The sequence below is a fragment of the Lithobates pipiens genome, unplaced genomic scaffold (assembly GCF_037356315.1).
Source record: "Lithobates pipiens isolate NorthernLeopardFrog02 unplaced genomic scaffold, aLitPip1_a1.2 Scaffold_23, whole genome shotgun sequence".
Taxonomy (NCBI): domain Eukaryota; kingdom Metazoa; phylum Chordata; class Amphibia; order Anura; family Ranidae; genus Lithobates; species Lithobates pipiens.
The window spans coordinates 228,413,089-228,436,099 of record NW_027507785.1 but is presented as its reverse complement, the minus strand read 5'-3'; the positions used below and the strand labels follow the sequence as shown (position 1 = coordinate 228,436,099).

Sequence of the window (23,011 nt, the reverse complement as noted above, 5' to 3'; positions counted from 1 at the left end):
TGCTGTTTTTATATATAAAAACAGAATGCAATGATTTTCAAATCTCAAACCCATATTTCACAATAAAAAACATATCAAACATATTGAACTGAGAAAATGTACCACTTTAGGAAAATTTATTTTGAAATTGATGGCAGCAACACCTTGAAAAGTTGGGACAGGACAACAAAAAGCTGGCAAAGTGGTATGAGCAAGGAATAACCTTTTGCAAATAAAGCTAGTTGGTAACATGCCAGTAAAATGATTGGATATAAGAAGGGCATCTTGGAGTCTCGTGTCTCAGAAGATGGGCAGAGGTTCACCCCCCATATAATCATAGATACTGGCTCTTAGATGCGGTATCTGGGTTAATGTGATTTTTGTTTGAATAATTTGTATTTTAATGTTTGCATCTAAAAATAAAAATCTGATTTAAAAAAGGAAAAATAACCACTTAGCACTTCAGGGCTGTGACTTGCTGACTGATCGCAAAACATTCCACTGCAGACAACTCAATCACACAAACCTGCAGCATTGAAGGTTTTCGTTTTATGAATGGACAGTCGGCCCTGGTGGGTGGTGTGATGAAGCTGCCCACTGCTAGTAAATATCCACTGCACAGGCAGATGGATCATAGCCCTATCAGTGCGGCCTGATCTTGGTTTTATTGAACAGTCATGGCTATGATCTTCTAGTGCCTTGCCTGTCTACTAGGAGCTGGCAGCTTCATCGCACAGCCCTGCAGTGATTGTTCATATTGGTAAATGAGCAGCCAGCTTGGGGAGGGAGCTGGGTCTCGGTGCTGTAACTGCCACAGGAACACCCATAAACAGGGATGCAGACAGGGGTGGAGCAACAGCACTGACAAAAACATTTTATTTCCCAAGGCGACTTTCAGGACAGCACCTGAGAGATAGTGACTCCTCTCTCCTCGTTAGGAAACACCTTCTTCCTCCAAACTTTAAAGGGAGGCGCTTCCCTACCACACCTCAGTTATTGTTTCCTCCAGCCCGGAGGGAACATCTTTTGGGAGGGAGTTAAGATCTCTTGGGTGTTCCTGAGGGACAGGGCTTCCTTCCCTTTTATTTTTTCCTCCTTAGGGACCCGCTGTCCTCCCGACCTACCCAGGCAGCGGTAGCAAGCGGGCTCCACTTCCCCTCTTGGTGCTCGGAGAGAGCCGAAGATTCAGTGGCCCGCACGTCCGTAGGCGTGGCGGCACGTGTGCCGCCGCCATGTTCTGGCTTTTGGTCTCTATCTCGTCTTCGTCTTCGTCTTCGTCTTTTTCTTTTCCCTCTGGTGGCAAGGGGCATGTCTGGGCACTGGAGGCTTACTGGTTTCTTCTCAGTGCACCTGTGTGATGATCCCTATTAAAGCTGAGACTGGGTCTCACTAAGGATCCCCTGTTTTTTTTCCCTTTTTTGTCTTTTTCTTCATAGGCTAAGAGCTCTGACCCAAAGAGATGTCCTTCTTGCAGGGCCAAGCTGCGAGAAAATTGTAAGAAAACCTTATGCAGTGCCTGCATTACTTCTTTGGTTAAAGAGGAATAAACCTCTGTATGTGAGGATCTGGTTGCCTCTGTAAAGGAGCTATACGCCACGATTCAGAAATTTCGTGACTCATTAGTAAACCCGGCTGCTAGTCAGCCTTCCACTTCAGAGTCTTCCCAGGGGTCGTTCTCTATCCCAGTGTTTTTATCCCAGGATTTGGAAGAGGAGTTGAAGTAGACTGAGGTGGTCCCCTCTAAATTCAAACTGTCCCTTGAAGAGGTAGATGGGCTCCTTAAAGCTATTCATGCTACGCTTGGCTTAAGTGAGGAAAGAAAGGAATTATCACTCCATGACCGCATGTATGCTGGGTTGGACGAGCTTAAGGGCCGAACGTTCCCAGTTCATCCGGTCATCTCTTAGGCCATTAGGAAAGAATAGCAGGATCCAGAGAGAGCCCTTTTTCTGCAAAGCCCACAAGAGGCGTTTTCCTTTCGAGGAGGACCCTGCAGCAGTGTGGAACAAGGTGCCCAGACTGGATGCCGCCTTCTCCCAGGTCTCAAGGTCCACTTATCTGTCCTTCGAAGACATGGGAGTTTTGAAGGATCTGATGGACAAATGCATGGATGTTTTGCTCAAGAGATCATGGCAATCAGTTATGAGCAATTTAAAGCCAGCAATGGCCACAACTTGTGTAGCCAGGAATTTAGAATACTGGATCAACCAGCTAAAGTCGCATATAGCTGCAGATTCCCCCAAACAGGAAATCTTAGATGCTTTTCCTACCCTGACTGCGGCAGTTGCTTAGATTGCAGACGCCTCAGCTGAAGCAATTAAGATGTCAGCCAGGTCAGCAGCTCTAACTATTGGTGCAAGAAGAGCCTTATGGCTTAAAACCTGGCCCGGTGATTCGGCATCAAAGAACAAGCTGTGTGGGTTACCCTTTTCGGGGGACCTTCTCTTCGGCCCTGACCTCGATAATATTCTTGACAGGACAGCCGATATAGAGATCCTTCCCGGTCAAAAAGAAAAAAACAGTTACCAAAACTTATTTTTCGACCTCAAACTCAGGATCAAGACGGCAAGTTGCAGGGGAGAAGGAAAAATTGGTCCGCCCCGAAGCCGAAAGGTAGAGGCGAAATTTTCTTCCGTCCTCCTACACAGGTCGAAAAATCTCAATGACTCGTCTCTGTGGGTGGGCGGATGACTACAAGAATTTCTTCCGCAGTGGTCAGGGATAACTTCAAATCAGTTTATTCTGACTACTCTCTCGCAGGGTTACACATTCGAGTTTGCCAACAACCTCCCAAGAAGGTTCTTGATTACAAACACCCCGCGGGACTCGTTAAGGGCCCTGGCCATGAAGTCCTCTCTCGAGGAACTGATGCAGCAGGGTGTAGTAGTACAGGTGTCCCTGCAAGAACAGCAGGAGGGGTTTTATTTGCATGTTTTCCTAGTAAAAAAGCCGACAGGAAAATTTTGGTTGATTCTCATCCTAAAACCTTTAAACGAGTCCATCAGGTACAGAAGGTTCAAGATGGACTCAATTTTCTCAGTCGGGAATCTGCTGACGCCAGGATGTTTTATGGCGTCAGTGGATTTAAAGGATGCATACCTGCATGTTCCGATCTCGCCCCAGTCTCAGAGGTTCCTCAGACTGGCGGTGAGGTTGGGGGGGTGTGGTTCATCTCCAGTTCAGGGCCTTACCCTTCGGTCTATCATCTCCCCGAATTTTTACCAAAGTGATGGCAGAAGCTTTAGCTCTGCTGCGACTTCAGGGAATCGCAGTTATTCCTTGTTTAGACTATCTGCTGTCTTTCGCCCCATCCAGCGAAGAATTGCAGATCGATCTAGGCAAAGCTCGCAGCCATCTAGAGGCTCTGGGGTGGATTTTGAACCTCCAAAAGTCTTCCCTAAACCCATCCCAGGAGATTCGGTTTTTAGGGTATCTAATAAATTCAGTGGATCAAAAGATCTTCCTTCCCTTAGACAAAAAGGACAGGCTTTCCGGTGCAGTGTCTTTACTGCAGACCAGTCAAAATCTGACGGTAAGACAGGTTATGTCAGCTTTGGGGGTTCTAACCTCAACAATGCTGGCAGTCCATTGGGCAAGGCTGCATTTCAGGTGTCTGCAGGCTTTTCTTCTAAGATCTTGGGATCACACAGTGGCATCCCTAGAGGCAGAGGTAAGAGTGCCAACCCAGGTGAAAAGGTCCCTATGGTGGTGGAAAAGACAGGATGTCCTATCAGAGGGGTTAGTCTTGGCCTTTCCAGTCGAGAAAAGACTAACAACCAACGCCAGTTCCTGGGGGTGGGGAGCCCACCTAGGAACACGTTTTACTCAGGGATCCTGGGCCAAAGAGGAGGCAGTAAGGTCCTTAAACTGGAGGGAGCTCAAGGTAATTGCCTTGGCTCTGGAGTTTTGTTCAGAAGCTTCAGTCCCATCATGTTCAGGTCCTAACAGACAATGCCACGGCGGTGGCTTATTTAAACAGGCAGGGGGGTACAAGAAGCAGGTCGCTCCAAGTACTGGCCATGGAGATCCTTCAGTGGGTGGAAAAGCATTTGTTGTCTCTATCAGCAGTCCACCTAAATGGGGATCTAAACAGGTTAGCGGACTTCCTAAGCCGAAACCCTATTTGGGATGCGGAATGGTCTCTAAACCCAGAGGTCTTCGCAATGATTGCCGGGAAATGGAGGCTGCCAGAGGTGGACCTGTTCGCCTCAAAGGAGAACGCCCAGGTTCCCCAGTTCTTTTCCCTGGACAGTCGCAATGGGTCGCTGGGCACAGATGCGCTAGTGTATCCATGGGAATTCCGTCTTTGCTACGCTTTCCCCCCATTTCAGTTAATTCCGTTTTTTTTTTGTTTTTTTTTTAAGAAAAATTCAGAAGGAAAGGGTGCCAGTTATATTAATCATGCCCTTTTGGCCAAAGAGGGCTGGGGCTGAACAGCTGGGCATTCACTGGGAGGTCGATTTGGGGGTCCCTCTTCTCTCCCTGTCCCTACCTTCCCTTTGGGGAATGCTGCATGGGCTGCTGAGCAGTGTGTGCGCCATAGACAGGGGCTCCCCGGGGGGGGGGGGGGGGCTCTCACCTGGGGTGGGGACTGCTCTGGGTAGCGCTGCCCTGGATGTCTGTAGGTCTCTCCCCTGGGTGTCTGGAGGCTGTGTCTGCTGATCACTGTAGCGCTGTTTACTGTCATTTCTCTGCCTATTTTTCACTGTCCTTCATTGCATACAGTGTTCGGTGGCCGTTTTTAGTGTGACCAGGGAGCACCATGCTCGGACTCTATTTTACTGTAGTCCGGCAGCCATTTTCCCTGTGACTATGTCCTTTATACTGGACACTCGACGGCCATTTTGTTGAATCTTGAAGATTTTTTTTTTTCAGCTTCAGCGCTGTACAGTGGAGCTCAGCACAGCGCTGTTTTCTCACATAAGCATCTGGGAGCTGACACAGGCACACCTATCTGGATGGCGCAGAACTCGGTCAGGGTGGTGAGTCCTGCGGTGGGGGCCCCTCAGCCTGCAGCAGCTAGGAGGGTGGGACCATCACTGTCCTAAGTCCCCAACAGGTGGCACACAGGTTAGGGTCAGCATGGCTTCAGAAACTGGTTTCTTCCCTCGAAACCCAGGCAATTGCAACAATCGCCTGCAGATAATGCAATGCCTCTGGATGCTTTGTCAGCGGTCATTAACACATTGGTTGCCAAGATGGAGGCGGTGCGTGGGCACAAAGGTGGTAAAAAAATAGCCCCTGTCCCCGTGCTCCGGGGAGAGCTCTGATGCAGACTTGGGCCCTGCTGAGGCTCGTGACCCCTTTTCTGTTTTCAGACGACTCTGACCAGGACAGTGAGGATGATTCCTTGTCCGGGTCTGTGTGCGATAAAGAGCTTGTTGGAGCACTTATCACAGCTGTGCATGATACCCTGAAAATTCAGAATACATTTTTGGGTCCCGTAAGGTGTTTCCGTATCTGACTTATTTTGACAAGTTCATTTACAAGGAATGGGGTCTACCGCAATGGACCTTTTTGGTCCCCAAATACATGCCGGTGCATTATCCCTTTTGAGGACCCCTTAGTATCCAGGTTTTACAAAGTAACCACGATTCCGGTAGAGGGGACTACTGCCTTTTTTAAGGATCCCACACAGGAAGGCCGAATCAGTGGCTTGTTCCTTGTTTACAGTTGAGGTCAGCAATGTGACCAGTATTGGCATCCGCACTTGTGTCACAGATACTTAGTGAGTGGACAAAACTTTTGCATGGCGAATTGGGGGAGCAACAGGCTTCTCCCGTCTGCGTGGAACTAGCAGACCAGTTAGTGCAAGGCCTTAAGTTTGTGATGCGGCCCTGGATACCCCCCCCCCCCCCTCTGTTATCCAGGGCCTCAGTGTCAGCTGTGGTGCTGAAGTGGTAAGTTTCAGCGGAGGAAAGGCATAGATCAGCTATCAAACAGATCAGACAAGCTGCAGACTCTCAGAGCCACGTTAAAATGGCTGATGAACCGCAGGTGGTCGTCACTGCACTTCTGCACCCAAGTCCTGGGGCTCATGGTGGCCTTCTTCGAGGCAGTATCATATGCCCAGTTTCACACCAGAGTCTTGCAGAAGGAGATCTTGACTAAATGGGACAAATCTGTTATCCCTGGATCGGCAGATTCAGGTGAGCCAGTTAGTCGGACTCCTTGCTTTGGTGGCTGAGGTCCCTGGCACTTCGGTCCGCGAAGTCGTTCCTACCACTACATTGGACAGTGATCACAACAGACGCCAGCCTAACCGACTGGGGTGGAGTAATGGGTGTTAAGTCGACCCAGGGCCTCTGGTCGGAATCCAAGTTGCCGATCAATGTGCTCTAGCTGCGAGCGATCAGGCTATGCCTCTCCACATGGTCGACTTCGAGGGCATCCGATCAGGATTCAGTCAGACAATGCCTTGGCAGTGGCATATGTCAATCACCAAGGAGAAACAAGAAGCTCGGCCCCTGCACGGGAGGTCGCTCACATCCTTCAGTTGGCAGAGCAACATGTATTAGCCATTTTACATCCCGGGAGTGGAGCCCTGGCAGGCGGATTATCTAAGTCTCCAGATGCTGGACCTGGGAGAATGGGCATTGCATCCAGAGGTGTTCAGGCTACTGTGCGTGTGAGACACAACAGACATGGATCTTCTGGCCTCCCATCTCAAGCGGAAGGTGCCGAGATTCGTATCCAGAACAAAAGATCCTTGGGCAGATGCATTAGACGCACTGGCGGCTCAGTGGGATCAGTACCAGCTGATCTATGCCTTTCCTCCTCTGAAACTGTTACCACTTCTGCTCCGCCGGGTGGAGGCCTAGGGGATTCCAGTAATTCTGATTGCCCCAGATTGGCCCCAGCGTCCCTGGTACGCAGACCTAGTGCGCCAATGGTGACTGCCGCTACGAGAGGACCTTCTGTCTCAAGGTCCGATTCTCCATTCTGCTTTACCATCGGTGGTGTTAATGGCAGGGCTATTGAGCCAGCTGTTGAGGAACCGAGGTCTTTGGGACTCGGTGATTCCAACTATGCTGAGAGAACAGGTATCTTCATTGTACCTGGAAGGCCTACATTTCCATGTGTGAGGAGAAAGGATGACGTCCGCGCTTTTTCTATATCCAGGATCCTGCTGATTCTACAGCAAGGAGTAGACCAGAAATTGGCTTTAAGCACCATTAAGGGACAAATTTCAGCAACCCCTGGCATCTCGTGTAGTTCCTCTGGTGCGTCCACCGTTGCCCCCGTTGGATCTGAACCTGGTGTTATTGGCGCTTCAGAAACCGCCATTTGAAAATATCAGAGATCCCTCTTGACTCTCTCAGAAAGTGGGCTTTCTAGTGGCCATTACATTGGCCAGGAGGGTTTCAGAACTGGCGGCCTTGTCTTGCAAGTCGCCCAACCTGGTTATCCACAAGGATAAGGTGGTGTTGGGTCCGCAACCTTTTCTGCCGAAGGTGGTTTCAGCGTTCCACGTTACCATCTGTGTCCTAAACCGACACATCCTAAAGAGGTGGTCCAGGCTCTGAGGGTGTATTTCTTGGCTACGGCTCCCTTTTTGGAAGTCGGACTCCTTGTTTTGGCGGCTGGTCCAAAAAGAGGCATGGCGGTCTTGTCGGCCACCGTTTCCAAGTGGATCAGACAGATTGTAGTACAGGCCTATGCCTTGAAGGGGCAGGTGCCCCCTTTTCTGGTCACGGCCCACTCCACCAGGGCAATTGGAACGTCTTGGGCTTTCCGACATCAAGTGTCTGTTGCTCAAGTGTGTAAAGCGGTGACTTGGTTGTCTGTTCACACCTTTACAAAATTCTACAAGGTAGATGTCTGTGCATCAGTTGATGCCTGTTTTGGCCATAAAGTTTTGCAGGCAGCCGTGTAATTTGCAATTGCACGAAAAGAATTTGAGTTTTTGGTAAACGCAGTACCATTTTAGTAAATGCACTGTTGCATTTCTGAAGTTTTGAGGCAGTTTGTGAAGTAGTGACTCCCAGATTGTCCCTCAATCTGTTTTTCCACAAAAGAACAGCAAAGAATTTATTTTTGTTAGAAGTTTTATTCCCACTCCTCATTTTGGGCTGCTTGGGGACATCCCGATGGTCTAAGAAAGGTGTCAGTCGGTGAACATAAGCGAAAATAGCTTTTTTTTTTTTTTTTTTTTTTTTTTGACGTACTGAAGCTGCAGGAGGCAGGCTGGGGGGTTGTTGCCTAAGGGACCGCCCCTTGAGCGGAACTAGAAAGTTCTAGTTTTAACATGTTCTGCCTAGTCCTCTCCTGAAGGTGGCATAACAACCCAATGGCCTAATAAAGGAGCTGTGTCAGTTGGTGAACTACAGAGAAGTATTTTATGGTGAGTACAAAACTTTTTTTTGTTCCTGCAGTGCAGGGAAAGTCATTGCTTTACACCATGTGGCCCGCAATTGACCTTTTGAGATGTAATTTGAACTTTTTTTTCCTCCTTAAAAAATAAATAACTCAAGCTCAGTGCACCATGCGTTGATCTCAGCTGGTTCACACTGTAGTGCAGTGGCTGGCATGAATCAGTCCTTCGACAGGAAGTGTTAATGACTGAATTACGTAGTAGCAAATGCAGCTACCACACTAGGTAAGCTGCAGGATGTTTAAACTTTTGGTTTTAAGACTGCTTTTAATATGTTCTCATACCCACAAGTTTAGACAATAGATTAGTTATCCAGTTTTATGGTTGTGTGGACAATACTTGCCATTGTCTATCTATACTTAATTTTTTTTCCTGCTGTTGCAAGGCCTTTTTGCTACATTGGTGGCTGTTTCAGAATCACATTTTTTACCTTTCTTTTGCAAGTAATTCTTGTATCTTTGTTACAGAAGGCAGATCACTGAAAGATGAAGAAATACTGCAGGAACTACCAGTTGGCACAACAGCTACCTTATATTTCAGGGATTTGGGCCCTCAGGTTGGATGGACTATGGTACTGTATCATTCTTTAAACTGCCATTGGTTAAATCTACTTTCCAGGTTTTATTTTTGATTTTTTTTTCTTTATCAAGAATTTGTACAGCAAAATTGAATGAATAGCTTTACTCAATGTATGCCAAACTGCTGTTTTTTGGGCAACTTGCTGCTCATTTAGTTGTTAGTGCAGCCCTCAGACTTAATGCGGCCCTTTTAAAATGTTCAGCCCACTACAATTGAGGTTTTACATGCCCATTTTAAACCGTTCCAACAAAGACAAAGGGAACTATAAAAGCGAGATTTATCATTAGCTAATGTTTACTAGTCATTTTCACAAAAAGTGAAATGAAGAGACGCAGGTTAATGGCTTAAGCCACGTGTGTGTGTGTGTGTGTGTGTGTGTGGTTAGTGTATATGTATGTGTGTGTAGATAGAGAGATAGATATCTATAGATAGTGTGTGTGTGTGTGTGTGTGTATATATATATATATATATATATATATATATATATATATATATATATATATATAACAAAATTTCTCCAGTCATCTTTCAGGGCAGAAAACTTGTCAGGAAACACAATCCAAACGAGCAATCAAAATCCCCTCAAACACTTGTCCCTCAGTTTAGATTGTTTCCTACTGACTAGATGCTATTGTACAGGAAGGACTCACTCCCAACCCTGAGGTGAAGCTGTGTATACTATACAGCTGAAATCACTTCATAAAAGCTCAGTGTATTCTCCCTTTTGGATCCAGAATTTTGGCCTCAAATTGTGGTCTGTTTCTTAAGGCGTTCAGGAAGCTCAGGCCTGTCTCACTACCAGTTTCGTGGGTGCATGTATGGAAACATAATCTTTCCAGCCTTCTTCCAAGCAAAGTGTATGATTGGGCATCACAACTACCCTCTGTGAGCACTCCTGCTGCCCAGAAACTGAGTTCCTGCATATTCCATGCGAGTAGCTGGTCCACGCGCTGAGGGTGCATCCTGGTTGCGGCATCTGGCTATTTCTAGCAGTGGATGAGCAGCACCTGTGTCCATAGCAGTTTTCTCTAAGATGGCTTTTCAGGAAAATTACACACAACTTCCCCACAGAGGATGCAGCATTCATTGGGGGCTGTATACAACATCTCAACCATCATCCCATGGATTCTAACAGTTGAAAGGCATTTGCTTGAAGAAGACTGTCTCTTGTAGGCCATGTATGCTGCTGAACAGATCCCTGATGACACCCTAAAAATATGGCCTAGCAACAAAGTCTCATCGAAAGGGATTACTACTTACTCATCTAGCATCCAGTAACCAATATCCAAAGTGAGTGGGTGGGGGGTTCAGCAGACATCCCTTTTTTATTACCTCAGTGAACGGAAATCTGACCGTCGCTATCTTCCAGCCTCTGAGGTCAGTCTATCATTTGGAATGTATAGACCATCCTAAACTATTTTTCACTCCACTGCCCAGGGACCCCAAAAAGTGTCAGCCTTACTGCAGGGATTGAAAGATTTGGCAGCTCAAGAGGTAGTCACTCCCATTCAGCAAGTGACTGTTTCAGGGATTCTAACCCCACATTTGTTGTATGCTATAGACCCATTTGGAGTGCCAGAAATGTATTTTCCAACACAACAAAGGGGAAGTTAAAGTCTGTGTCGTTCCCCCCCCCAAGAGTCAGTCCTGGGGCATCAATGCTCTGGCCCAGGACTGGGATTTTGGTGTGGCTTGTGTCTTACCTCCTGATCCGCCTCATATACTACAAAAGTTAAGTCCATCAGTATGCAGTCTAATCCGGATAACCCATGATGGCCAAAGATGATGTGGTTCTCGATACTGGAAGCTGATGCTGTGGAAGTAGCGGCACATTTTTAAATGGGTCAGATTTTGTTGCTCTGGGGTCCGGTCTATCTCTCCAGACCAGATTTCTTTCAACTGACTGCTTAGTTTGTGTGCAGCAGATCTTGAAAGACATCTTGTTCAGACAGGGATTGATACTCTTGACAACTAGAAAGGTTGTTGCAAGAAAAGTCTATGCAAAAATCTGGAAAATGTGTTGGTGTAGGGAGAGGGAGATTTCCGTCCCTACTGTACATGAGTTCCTTCAAGTCAATAGACAAGCGTGGCTCTAAGCACTTTGAGTGCAAGTGGTTGTGTTCTATATTTTTGGATTTAAAATTGTCGCAAGACCCACTGCTTAAGAGGTTCCTGTTGGAGAGGGGGGGGGGTCACCCCCCCCCCCCCCCCAAAAAAACCCGTAAGACAAAGGCATAATGAGCAATTATGCATTGCATACTTACTCATTATGAAATACCTTAGAGCGAAGCCCTCTCAGCAGCGCCCACACACTACTGAGACTCCTCTTCCCCAGTGTTTTTTCCGGTTTTGTGCGCTTCAGCAGTGTGAATGACTGGCGCCACAATGTCACTCCCGCATATGCTGATGAAACTCACATGATGTGAGTGAAATGCATCAACGTCAAAATGTCATGTGATCCAGCTTCAGCTACATCTATATGGCTTCCTTCCACCTGCCATCCCACCTGACCAACTTCCAGCACACATAGCCATTCGCTTGCATGGCATGCACCAAGCCTTCTATGCTATAAAGACGTAGAGGTGCTGTCAATATATACACCATGACTCCCTATTCCGCTTTACTGCTACCTTGGAGGCCTGTGGAATTTGTAAGCACAGACTAGCAGGACCGCTGCCATTGTGAACAACCAGTCAATGAGGTCTGAGCATCAGCGAGTACCTGGGTCAGCCTGTTCCAGGGACGCTCCTCCCAACTTTTGTATGTATGTGTAGTGGTACCCTCCTAAGGGCTGCTGAGCTGGTTATAACAATCTGCCAGTCACCCTGCTGCCAACCTCCCATTCACCATGATAAAGACAAACAGACATTCTGCTCTGTTTTATTGCGGGGTATAACTTGGGTGAGAGAAGAGGAAAATATGAGATGCCCATAATACAGCACATTCTTGAAATTACTCGTGGCCTTGGATCTTTATATTTCTGTGCATTAACTTCCTTACTGACTGTTTTCTTTCCTTTGTAAAAATCCTTTACTGCATAGTGACAGACTTCCAAAAGAAACCACTCTGAATAATTCCCATTAGTAAACTGGAATGATGTTGCCTTTGGAGTCAAAGAACCAGAGGTGCACACAGCTTTCTTCTCCAGCTTCTATGAATCGGTCCCCCAGTCTTTGGAAGTTATTATGAATGTGCTAACCACACCAGAGACGACACAGCATCTCTCCCCATTGACCTGACACATGGCAATAAATGGACTTCTACTTTCAGCCAGTCCATACTTAATGCTGTGTTCCCTGGCCACAAAAAATTCTACACTGCTCTGACCAGTTTCTCTTTTGTTACACTGATCTTCTCCTCCAGAACAGTTCTGTGTCCCCTGTCACAGAATGCTACTCTAACTCCTCCTCCGTTTAACTGCTACTTCCTTTGCTTGATACTCTTTACATCCAGGTCCTGTGTTCCCCAGTCACAGCTTCCAAATGCCTCAGAGATGAGGATCTGTACCTTTTTAGCTCCTTTCTAGCGGTCTCCGCGTCTGCTGCATCCCCCACGTGGGGATGCTCGGGACAGCACTTCATTACTCCATGCTGTATTTCTGCTTCAATAAACTCCTCCCTGGGAGCATGTGACCCCAGCTTTATATGAGAGGCCCGCCCTCTGCCAATACAGAAAGATAATTGGTCAGGGCTCCCCACATGAGCTGCCTGCCACTCTGGTCTCAAGTCCCACCTCTTTCAGAGCAATCCTGGAAGCAGAGAAGGCATTTCTGAACCAAAGTACAGGGGGTCACACCCCCACTAGACACTCCCAGATCAAAACAACCAGGCCTGAAATAAAACGCATGCCTGGCTAAATTTACCTGCACCTGGGCCCTGCAGCTAGAAAAAACTACTCGTACCTCTACCTAAAGGTAGTTGCTAGTGTGTATTATATAGATATAGCTATAGATATTGCTGTTACCACCACTGTGTGGCAGTCTCCTCACCCCTGCACATCAGGCTGATGTTCACTAATTCTTCCCTTCCTCCACTCCCCTGTTAGCCTACATTGCATGGTGGTTAAACTATCCTCTTATCTTTAGTCTGTGCCTCCAAGCACCTGAAAATACAGAATCAGTCCACACAGCATGGCTGGCTTGGTCCTCTCCCTACTGTTTTTTTTTTTTTTTTTCCTTTTCAAGGACTATTTTTGATGCGCCCCTCAACATTGGCTGTGGCTGTTTTTCATTTAAGTATCTCAATTGATGTTAATGGTTGGCTGGAGATGTGCAAGTGGGTAATGCACGTGAGCCCAGGTCCTCATTTTTTATTTTTGACAACATTGTCTTAAATTTGTTTTTTATGGTGTGGTGAAGGTTGCTCTTTTGTTGTGGAATTTGCCAGGCAGTGATCCCACCCTAAGGTAGGCCTATATTACGTGTTGGGGTGTGTGTGTGTGTGTCCCCCCCTCCTTTTCAGGTTTCCTGTCCTGGTAGATTGATGAAAATCTGTCATTTACGGTAATAGTGTTCCTGGGATTCTTTCAGGACAGCAGGCCTACTTTCCCTCCCTGGACATTTTGGTGTTGGGATATATGCTTCCCCTCATGCAATTGTGGAGGTAGTCTTTTTTTTTTTTTTTTTTTTTTTTTTTTTATCAACTGAGGGGGTAGATGTGGATTTTAACTGCTTGTTTTAATCGTTTTACCAGTCAGGGTAGAGCCAAACATCTTTCAGGTTTGCTATCTTGGAAGATTCTCAAACGGTTACTGATTAGTCTGACTGGGATTTTCATATTTGTGTAGTATTCATAAAGCACAAAAGTTAATGCCTGTACATTTTTCCTTGTGTAGCACTAACCCCCGAAGGAGCTGCTGGTTTTATTGGGCTTACCGTTACCTTCTTGACCTCGTCTCTGTCTGGGTTTTCCCGTGATAGATGGCCCAAAGAAATGTATAAACTGACACTGAATCTTTTGGTTATTTGAAATAGAAACAGACTCTCTGTTTAGGGTAGAGCAGGGATATGCAACTAGCGGACCTCCAGCTGTTGCAGAACTGAGGCATAGCAAAACTGACAGCCACAACCATGACACCCAGAGGCATGATGGGACTTGTAGTTTTGCAACAGCTGGAGGTCCGCTAATTGCATATCCCTCGGGTAGAGGGTTAGGAGGAAGTTCAGGTACTTTGGATTGTCAGAAATGGAAAGTCTTTATAGAAGAAATCCAGAGAATAACTGTTTCACAACTGGATTTTCACAACCCCCAGGATAGACCTCCTCTCACTAGGCCTAGCATCCGGTAAGGTATAAAGTCTCTGCCACAGACTTGAGTAACTGAGGGACATAGACAAATTTTATAGAGCTATCATATGGTACCAGTATCTCTCAGCCGATCCGGCGATGCCGTATAAGTGTGGATCCATGAAGTGTCCTTCAACTGAGCCTCCAAGCTCCTTCAGAGAAGCCAGCCTTGTGTATAGCCTTCTCCTGAAGAGTCCTGTCCTGGATGCTTCTCCTGTTGCTGGGCCTCTCCTTGGATGAGACGGCATTGGACCATTCTTGAATCACCAGACCTCACTATCCATTCAGGCCTGTCCCTGGAGTTGCTTTGCCTTGGACTATCCAGCCCTGAGACTTGGAAATGCATGGAACCACACCCCAGGCCAGGAGGGCCATGGGGGCTGGTCAGGAGGACCAGAACCAGACCGAAAGCTCCTCTGGCCTGAAACCTCGTAGCATGTGAGGTCAGTACCTTAAATAAAACCTCCCAGAATACACAGGAGAACACTCCCACTGCACTGGTTCCAAGAAAACGTGGCACTCAATACACCCAGCTAAACTTCATGCTACCACTTGCCGGCGGTGACAGCTACACCTGTGGCTAAGGAGAACCCAGTGCAACCCAGCTGGACTGGTACTGAAATCATAATTTTAGTAAAATTAGCCCGAAAACCCAACTGTGGTTTCAGGAATATTAACTTTCAAAAACATATAGCACATGCTCGTCTGGAGCCAGCGCTACACTTACAACTTTAATGCCTGGTTCCTAAGCAAAAGTTAGGTGGCAAAATATATTTAACTAGTATCATGTTTCTGTAGGAGGTTTTTCATGTTACAAGAGCACTGTAAGACTTTAGAAATGTTTGTAAAAAAACAAAGCATGCCGCCTTCTCCAATGGTGTGCCATCTCAACACACTATCAGGGATTGTATTCCTATAGTAAGGGAACTACAAGCTTTCAGACATTATGCCACTCCAGTCGGCATGCTTTCAGATGGGGGGGGGGGGGGGGTGGTGGTTCATTCTCACAGCGGCACTGGACAATTGATTTTATAGTTGTGGTGCTTTCACTTTGAGCTCCCCATCAATGTTAAATGTCCTTGGGCTGGAACTGAAGTGTATGCATAGCCAAAACTTAAAGTTGGAAAGGGTCCAAATCCTACTGGGTTTTTAAGTCTGTCCTGCTGGAGCTATATCCCTTTACTTACTGTCCTAAAGACACAAGACATTAAGGAATTTCCATCATAGACCTTTCATTCTGAGACTCATTGCTTTAGGAGATTTCCCTTTATCTGTTGCTCAACTGTAATGCCGCATGCACACAACTGGACTTTCCAGCATAATGGGTAAGGCGGAATCATTCTGTTGGATAGTCCGATAGCTTTAAAAAAAAAAAAATCAGATTGACCTAGAAATGGAACATGTTTCAAATCTGTCCGGACTCCATTCCTAATGGGAAAATCGTTTTTGTGCGGGTCCAACGGACCAAATACCACGCAACGGCAGCTATTCGCTACTGGCTATTGAACTTCCTTTTTTTTTTTATTTATAGTCCCGTTGTATGTCATCCTGTTCAAAACGGACGGACTTTTGGACGGACGTTGGACCTTTTCTGCCAGAAAGTCCAGTCGTGTGTACTTTGCATCAGTTTAAAGCATAAGTTTGCCCTGGAACTTTTAATGAGGCGCAACACACCGCCACTAAATACATGGTGTACAAATTCATTGATGAATAAATACAACTAGTCATTACAATACATGAAAAATCAATAAAATATTGTCAAGCTTATTTGGAAAAATTCCATAATTTTATACTTTGTTCTCTGAAAATTGTTCTAAATGTCAATACATGAAATTGAAAAATGCATCCTAAAAGCATGTTTAGGATCCAGTTTTCAATTTTATCAGGTGTTAAAATTCTGAACCTTTTTACTGTATTGTAATGACTAACTGTATCGCATTCTCATAAGTTTGTATGCTATGTATTAAGTGGCTGTGTGTTTCTCCTCATTTAACCACTGAAGGACTGAGCCTCCTTTCTGAGATTTGTTTAAAAGTTAAAAACGTTTTATTTTTTTTCTATCAAATTACTTAGAAACCCTCCCCCCCCCCCCCCCAACATATTATTTTTATTTTTTTACAAGCCCTAGAGAATAAAATCGCGGTTGTTGCAATACTTTGTTACACCATATCTGCACAGCGGTTTTACAAGTGCATTTTTTGGGGGGGAAATATACTTTTTTGAAGTCAAATAAGACAGTAAATTAAGCCCAATATTTTTTATATTGTTTAAGATAATGTTACGTGGAGTAAATTGATACCCAACAATTCATGTTTCAAAATTGTGCCTGCTCATGGAATGGCGACAAACCTTTTTACCCTTAAAATCTCCAACGCAACATTTCAAAAATTCTACAGGTTGCATGTTTTAAGTTAGAGGACTTCTAGGGCTAGAATTATTGCTCTCGCGCTACCGATCTTGTCGATACCTCACCTATGTGGCTTGAACATCCTTTTTGTCGGGACGGGCCGCGTTTAAAAAAAATTCTCATTTTATTTTTACGGTTTTTAAAAAAATTGTCACTTATTCCTATTACAAGTAATGTAAACATCTCTTGTAATAGAAATAAAGCATGACAGGACCTCTTAAATATGTGAGACCTGAGGTCTTTTTGACATTTACGCTAATTTGCAAAAAAATTAAAAATTTATTTTCATTTAAATGGCCCTTTTAAGAGCTATGGGCGGAAGTGGTGATTTGCTATTGCTTCTGTCCTGCATTATGGAGATGGGTGGGGGCCATCTTCCCCACACTTGTCTCCCTGCCCAGCAAGGGTGAAGATCCGATCGGCTCTGCCACTGACTGCTCCGGTAAGCGGCGGAGGGCACTGGAGTGGGGCAAGGGGGTGGCCCTCTCCTGCCGCTGATAAGTGATCTTGTGGTGAATCCACCGCAGAGACCAGTTTGATCTGAAACCGGACCGCTCACTGAAGAAGAGGATACCAGGGTTATGGCAGCTAGCTTCTGCCATAACTATATTCCTCTTAAAACTACGGATGTATCTGACTTTAACCGGGCTAAAACTCTTGTATCTAAAAAGTGTGCTTTTTAGATATGTAGGCGCATCATTGGATGCAGCAGACCACATACCCTATTTAACTGTAAGTATTTTGGTTTTCCCATCACTTTCTTGGTGACAAAGGGGAGAGGAAGAGCAAATGCTATCAAATCAAGCAACCATTGCTGTTGGCAGCAGAAATTTCTGCATCCAAGTTGTCAGATTAAGAAATCTATCCCTGTACGGTAACTAGACTATTTAAACCTTAAAGTGGATGTAAATCCGAAATAAATAAAAATATATCTATCTATCTATCTATAGTAGAAGATTTCCTATCATTTGAGTCCAGTCTTGCCACAAAGTTAATCTAGCTCTGAGCAATCCTCTTTTATTTAGTCAGATAAATCTTGACAAACAGAATAAAAGGTTGTCAAATCCTCCCCCTTGCTGTGAGTGACAGGTGATTTTACACATCTCGCGCACTAGCCTAAGACATGCATTATTTTTTAATTCCCTCCCACTCCTTTCTTCTGCTGCTCTGCCAGAATTGGATGTTCCCCACCTCAGCATGATTTGGCATGCTGAAGTCATGTGGTTACTTTCCTGTCTTTTCACTGGATGTTGGAGATCATAGCAGAAGTTCAGTGTAAGAAATACACAGGAGAAAATGCATATTGACAAGGTGTGTAGAGGTGGCCGGGGAGTCTACTGACATTACGACTCCACCCACTGAGCTCCAGACAACAGACTCTCCCACAGAATATGCAGTTTTTTGGGTCTCGTAACAGGGGAGAAATTTGACCGGTAAAGATACATGCAGGAGGCATGTATATCCTTATAGAGAAGATTTCTAAACTATGGCAGTAGTTTAGAAAGGATGACATTGGTTTTAAATTCACTTTAAGGTTCAATTGGGCTTTAAGCTATAGATTTTTATTTTACTTTTTTAATATATATATATTTTTTTTTTTGTTCCAGGTTTTCCTATTGGAATACGCAGGCCCACTTATTATATACTTCTTTTTCTACTTCCGGATGCCTTTCCTCTATGACTTGACTAAGACTCTTACCTCCAGTCCACACTCTGTAATACAGTAAGTTCTATGACCATAAAATTGTTTAGTATCCGTGTTTTAGCCTAAAACATCTAAAACTACTTTTTAATTTCTCTGTAGCTTGGCATGCTGTTGTCATTCGTTTCATTATATAAAAAAAATGATTGAAACATTATTTGTTCATCGCTTTTCCCATGGGACATTACCTCTGAAGAGCATGATTAAGGTAAGGGTATTCTCTCAAACCATTGTAATAAACCAGTCATATTCTTTTAACTGAGCTCAGCTATAGGCTACTTCAGTTCTAAGTGAGAATAGAGGCGTTGCTAATATTTCAGATCAGCAAGTCTGTATTCACATAAACCATAAATGGGGTGATGTAATTGTAAGTTAAGGGGGCAGGAGACAGCCCTAACACTGGCCTGAGCAGTAAATGGTGGCATTTAAATTCATTATGCAGCCTAAATATCTTCAAGAATGACTTACCAGCTCTTATTTTTCCCAGGAATAACCAGACCCATGTGTCCAACTGGGACACGCACAGCAATAAAAAGCTGATTGCAGTTCTAGCCTTCCTCTACACCAGTGGTCTCCAAACCCCGGCCCTCGGGCCACATCCAGCCTGCTTAGATGTTTTATCCTGCCCGCAGCTCCTTCAGAGACTGCCTGCTTCAATTCCCTGTGCGCTTTAGGTAGTGGGACAGAGCAGAAGGCAGGCGGGGCGATGTATGTGTGCCTCTGTCAGAGCAAATCCAATGAGGCAGAGGTAGGCAGAGCAGTTGGGCGGATTCCCATGCTTGTCAGGAAGCATCGATCTGGCGGCGCAGGTTGCGGTGGACTTGGAGAGTGGCGGTGGCTGCCACTCTGTGCAGCTGCCACCGCCAGATTTATATGGAAGTACTGTGCCTGCTCCAGTGACAGCTAACCCACACTGGTGTACTGCAGATTCCTCCACTGACCATCTGGAGGAGGAGCCACAGGACTAGGAGGAACTGTCTGCAGGACTGCAAAACCCAAAAGTGTGTGATGGAGCAGGGGTGTGTTAGGGGAGAGGTATGACGAGGGGGGGTGTGATCAGAGTGGAGATATGGGGGTGTGATCAGACTGGGGGTATCTGGGTTGGTAGTGATCAGGCTGGGGGGGTGGTGTTATCAGATTGGGGGGTTAAATGGGGGTGTAATCGGGGTGGGGGGGGGCACAGAAGTGCGGAAAGGCTCTGACGAGATTATATACATTTTTATTCATTTTAATTAATTTAAAATATATATATATATATATATATATATATATATATATATATATTTATATTTATATTTATATATTTTTTTTGTTCCGCAAATATTTATAAAATATACCATGTGGCCCTCGGGCTGAAAAGTTTAGAGACCCCTGCTCTACCCTACTAAAAATTGCTTTAGTTTTTTTCCGTGTTGCAGACTGGGGGTGTTCTCCTTCATGACTGGTAAAACATGTTGGGAAATGTGGGGAAAGTGGATAGCAGTATAACCCCAGCAGAGGCTGTAATGCTTCTCCACTCTGGTCAAAATTAGAAATTTGTTTTAAGGTGCATACAGACATCTATCTGAGATCCTTCCCCCAAGCATACACAGAGGCCGGGGGAGTGCTGCAGTCTGCCCTGGTGCCCCTCTCGAAAAATGTCAGGAAATGGCTGAGATAAATCCATACCAGCCAGCTGACATCTCCCCAAGAAAGCTCAAGCAGGTATGAATTATAGATCTAAATGTAGTGATGGCAACATGCTAGGTAGTTTTGAAAGGGAACGGGAATTACAAACTTATGTCAAGCCACAAACGCAATGCAGATTTATAGTAAAAATCTTATTTGAAAGCTTAACATTCAGACTGTTTTACAGAACTGTATTTACTACTGGGGATTTGCTGCATGGCTGGCATACTACATCAACCACCCTCTTTATACTCCACCCTGTAAGTTTCAGTAAATTCATTATTTATACCGTGCTTTAAACACAATCTGCTATATGAAATTGTATAATTATATTTGTGTTCCGTGTTTCACAGCATATGGGAAAAAGCAGATAAGTTTGGCCATGGTCATTTTTTTGGTAAGTATAATATGTACTGAAATGTAAAGAATTTTTAGAATGCAAATATTGAAGACCACATGGATGCTTTCAGGCTCTGTAGCACAAGGGACCCCTTTTCTGTTGGAGGACCTAGCACAAAGGCCTCATCTCTCTAACCTTGCATTTTCTAAAACTCTGGACCTGAATGGTTTTTGTCAGAAATTCTTAATACTGCCCCCTACATCTGCTAAGTGCTCAGCAATAATGAAGTTGCTAATGTAGGTAGTGAGTTAATTTACCTTCAGGCTCTGTGCATGCTTCAGGATTGATCACCAAGCCAATCGGGGGTGGGGGGAAGGAAGTCACATTTATTAGGCACTTTCCAAACAAGCAGGGCCTTTTGATTGGCATAGTTGTATGGAAGTAACATTTTTATAGCAACTGTACAGTATAGCATACTAAAAATAGCTGGTGTTGCACGTTGAGGACATAAGCACTCTTTAACCCTGCACTGTGTTGTGTATGAACATATGTTGGGTTTAGGCAGCTCAAACAAAATGAAATGCTTTGCAGGGCCATTCATTTTCAAGGGCAGAATACTCACAATGGCGTGCGCCACAACACAAAACGAATGGGCTGCTAGTAAACCACAACCCAGCTGAAATCTGACATGAGTTTTTTTTTTTTTTTCTAATGCAGTGCATTACATATGGTACACTCCAATGTGAGTATGTTGCCCTCTACTTTTATTGCATTGGGAAGCCATTGAAAATGAATGGCATTGCATTGGTATGACAGTACATGTGAGTCACCCTAAAACTGTATGATGGGTAAACTAACTTTTTTTATGTACATAGGACATAACTTATAGAGTTGTCCCTTGTGCTTCTGGCTCCTGCATTTCTTGACACTTCCTCAGTCCCATACTTGCTGCTGCAATCTTCCAGTTCAGTGGCAGTTAATAGCCCTAAGGGAGCTGACATGCTGTCATGGGTACCTAACTACGCCCCATACTGCGTTCATAGAAAATGTACTACAGCTTCGATGACTGAAACAGGATCTATGAATGGAAGGGTGGACCTTTTCAACTGTCCATTCTTGATTCATGGATTGTGTTTTATTCATAAAAGCTAAAGTGTGGCTTCTGTAGAGGGAAAAGGTCAGTGGAAACTGCCCGTAACTGCTCCTTCAGCTCTATTAGACCCCTGTCACACTGGTAGATTATGGCAGCAGGGTGGGTGGGGGCACCCATTTCATGTAGAAGGATGCCAATAAATGCAGAAGCTAGTAGCTCATGGGTAGTAATATTCATTGAAACCTTAAGCAGTGTCACTCCTGGCTTTTTTTCTCCTTTTCTGCCTGCATCAATAGTTTAGGGCACTGTGCTGATTCCTCCTAGCTGCTGGTCCTGCAAAGTCTTTACAAGTGTGATCATGTTGGCAGTAGGGATGAGCCAAACACCCCCCGGTTCGGTTCGCACCAGAACTTTTTCGAACGGATCCCAAATTCGTACGAACGTTAGAACCCCATTGAAGTCTATGGGACTCGAACGTTCGAAATTAAGTGCTAATTTTAACGGCTAATATGCAAGATACTGTCCTAAAAAGGGTTTGGGGACCTGGCTCCTGCCCCAGGGGACATGGGTCAATGCCTAAAATGTTTTTAAAAATGGCCGTTTTGGCGGGAGCACTGATTTTAATGATGATTAAAGTGAAAAAAAAGTGAAATATTCCTTTAAATATGGTGTCTGGGGGGTGTCTGTAGTATGCCTGTGAAGTGCCACGTGTTTCCCGTGTTTAGAACAGTCCCTGCACAAAATGACATTAAACGGAAATAACATAATTGAAAACTGCGGTTTTAATGTTATATCTGGTTCCTGCAGAATGGTTGAAAATCATTGAGAAAAATGGCATGGGTAGCCCTCCCTGCCCATTACCAGCCCCTTTGGGTCTTGTACGCATATTAAGGGGAACCCCGTACCCATATTAAAAAAAGGAAATGCGTGTGGCCCCCAGGCCCTATATACTCAGAACAGCAGTATACAGGCGGTGCAAACAAGACAGGGACTGTGTAGGTTTGTTGTGTTAAGTTGAATCTGTTTGTAATTTTCAACTGGTACATTTTTAAAGTGTAGCTGCAGTCAAAAAAACAATTTTTAAGCTTTTTGGAAAACATAGGGAAGGGTTATCACCCCTGTATAATTTGTTTTGTCGTCCATCTTTTTTCATCTCACTTGCTGTTGTCTCCTTCCGTTTGCAAGTAGGAGATGTTTGTAAGTTGGATGTTTGAAAGTAGGGGCCTGCCCTATATGCTCTGCAGAAATGGCGGAACAAGGTGTTGGTTTTGCCACAACATTGTAAGCCCTCAAAGTGACTCTTGGTGGGCGCTGGAGCGCCCTGCTGTGAACGATTGTATCAAGAATTGTAATTACATGCCATTGTTGAACAGTGGTAGAAAAATTTACCTTTTGGTGGTTGTGGTGCTGGTGCCACAACACTATAAGTCCTCAGTTACTATGGGTGGACACAGGAACGGGCCCTCCTGTGAAATATTATATCAAGAATTGTAATTACATGTCCCTGTTAAACAGGGGCAGAAAAATTGGGCCTTAGGCACTGGTGCTGGTGCCACGACACTGCAACCTCTCCCATATACTCTAG

General features: G+C 45.0%; 1 protein-coding gene across 1 annotated transcript in view; it reads left to right on the top strand.

Moving 5' to 3' along the window:
- The window catches only part of LOC143928180 (very-long-chain enoyl-CoA reductase-like), a 161,720-nt gene that overhangs the window by 68,127 nt on the left and 70,582 nt on the right, over positions 1 to 23,011 (top strand). Inside the window, 5 exon segments of the mRNA XM_077452888.1 lie at positions 8,821 to 8,924; positions 18,231 to 18,346; positions 18,428 to 18,533; positions 20,181 to 20,253; positions 20,347 to 20,390. Of these exon segments, the coding sequence (XP_077309014.1) occupies positions 8,821 to 8,924; positions 18,231 to 18,346; positions 18,428 to 18,533; positions 20,181 to 20,253; positions 20,347 to 20,390 (443 nt within the window).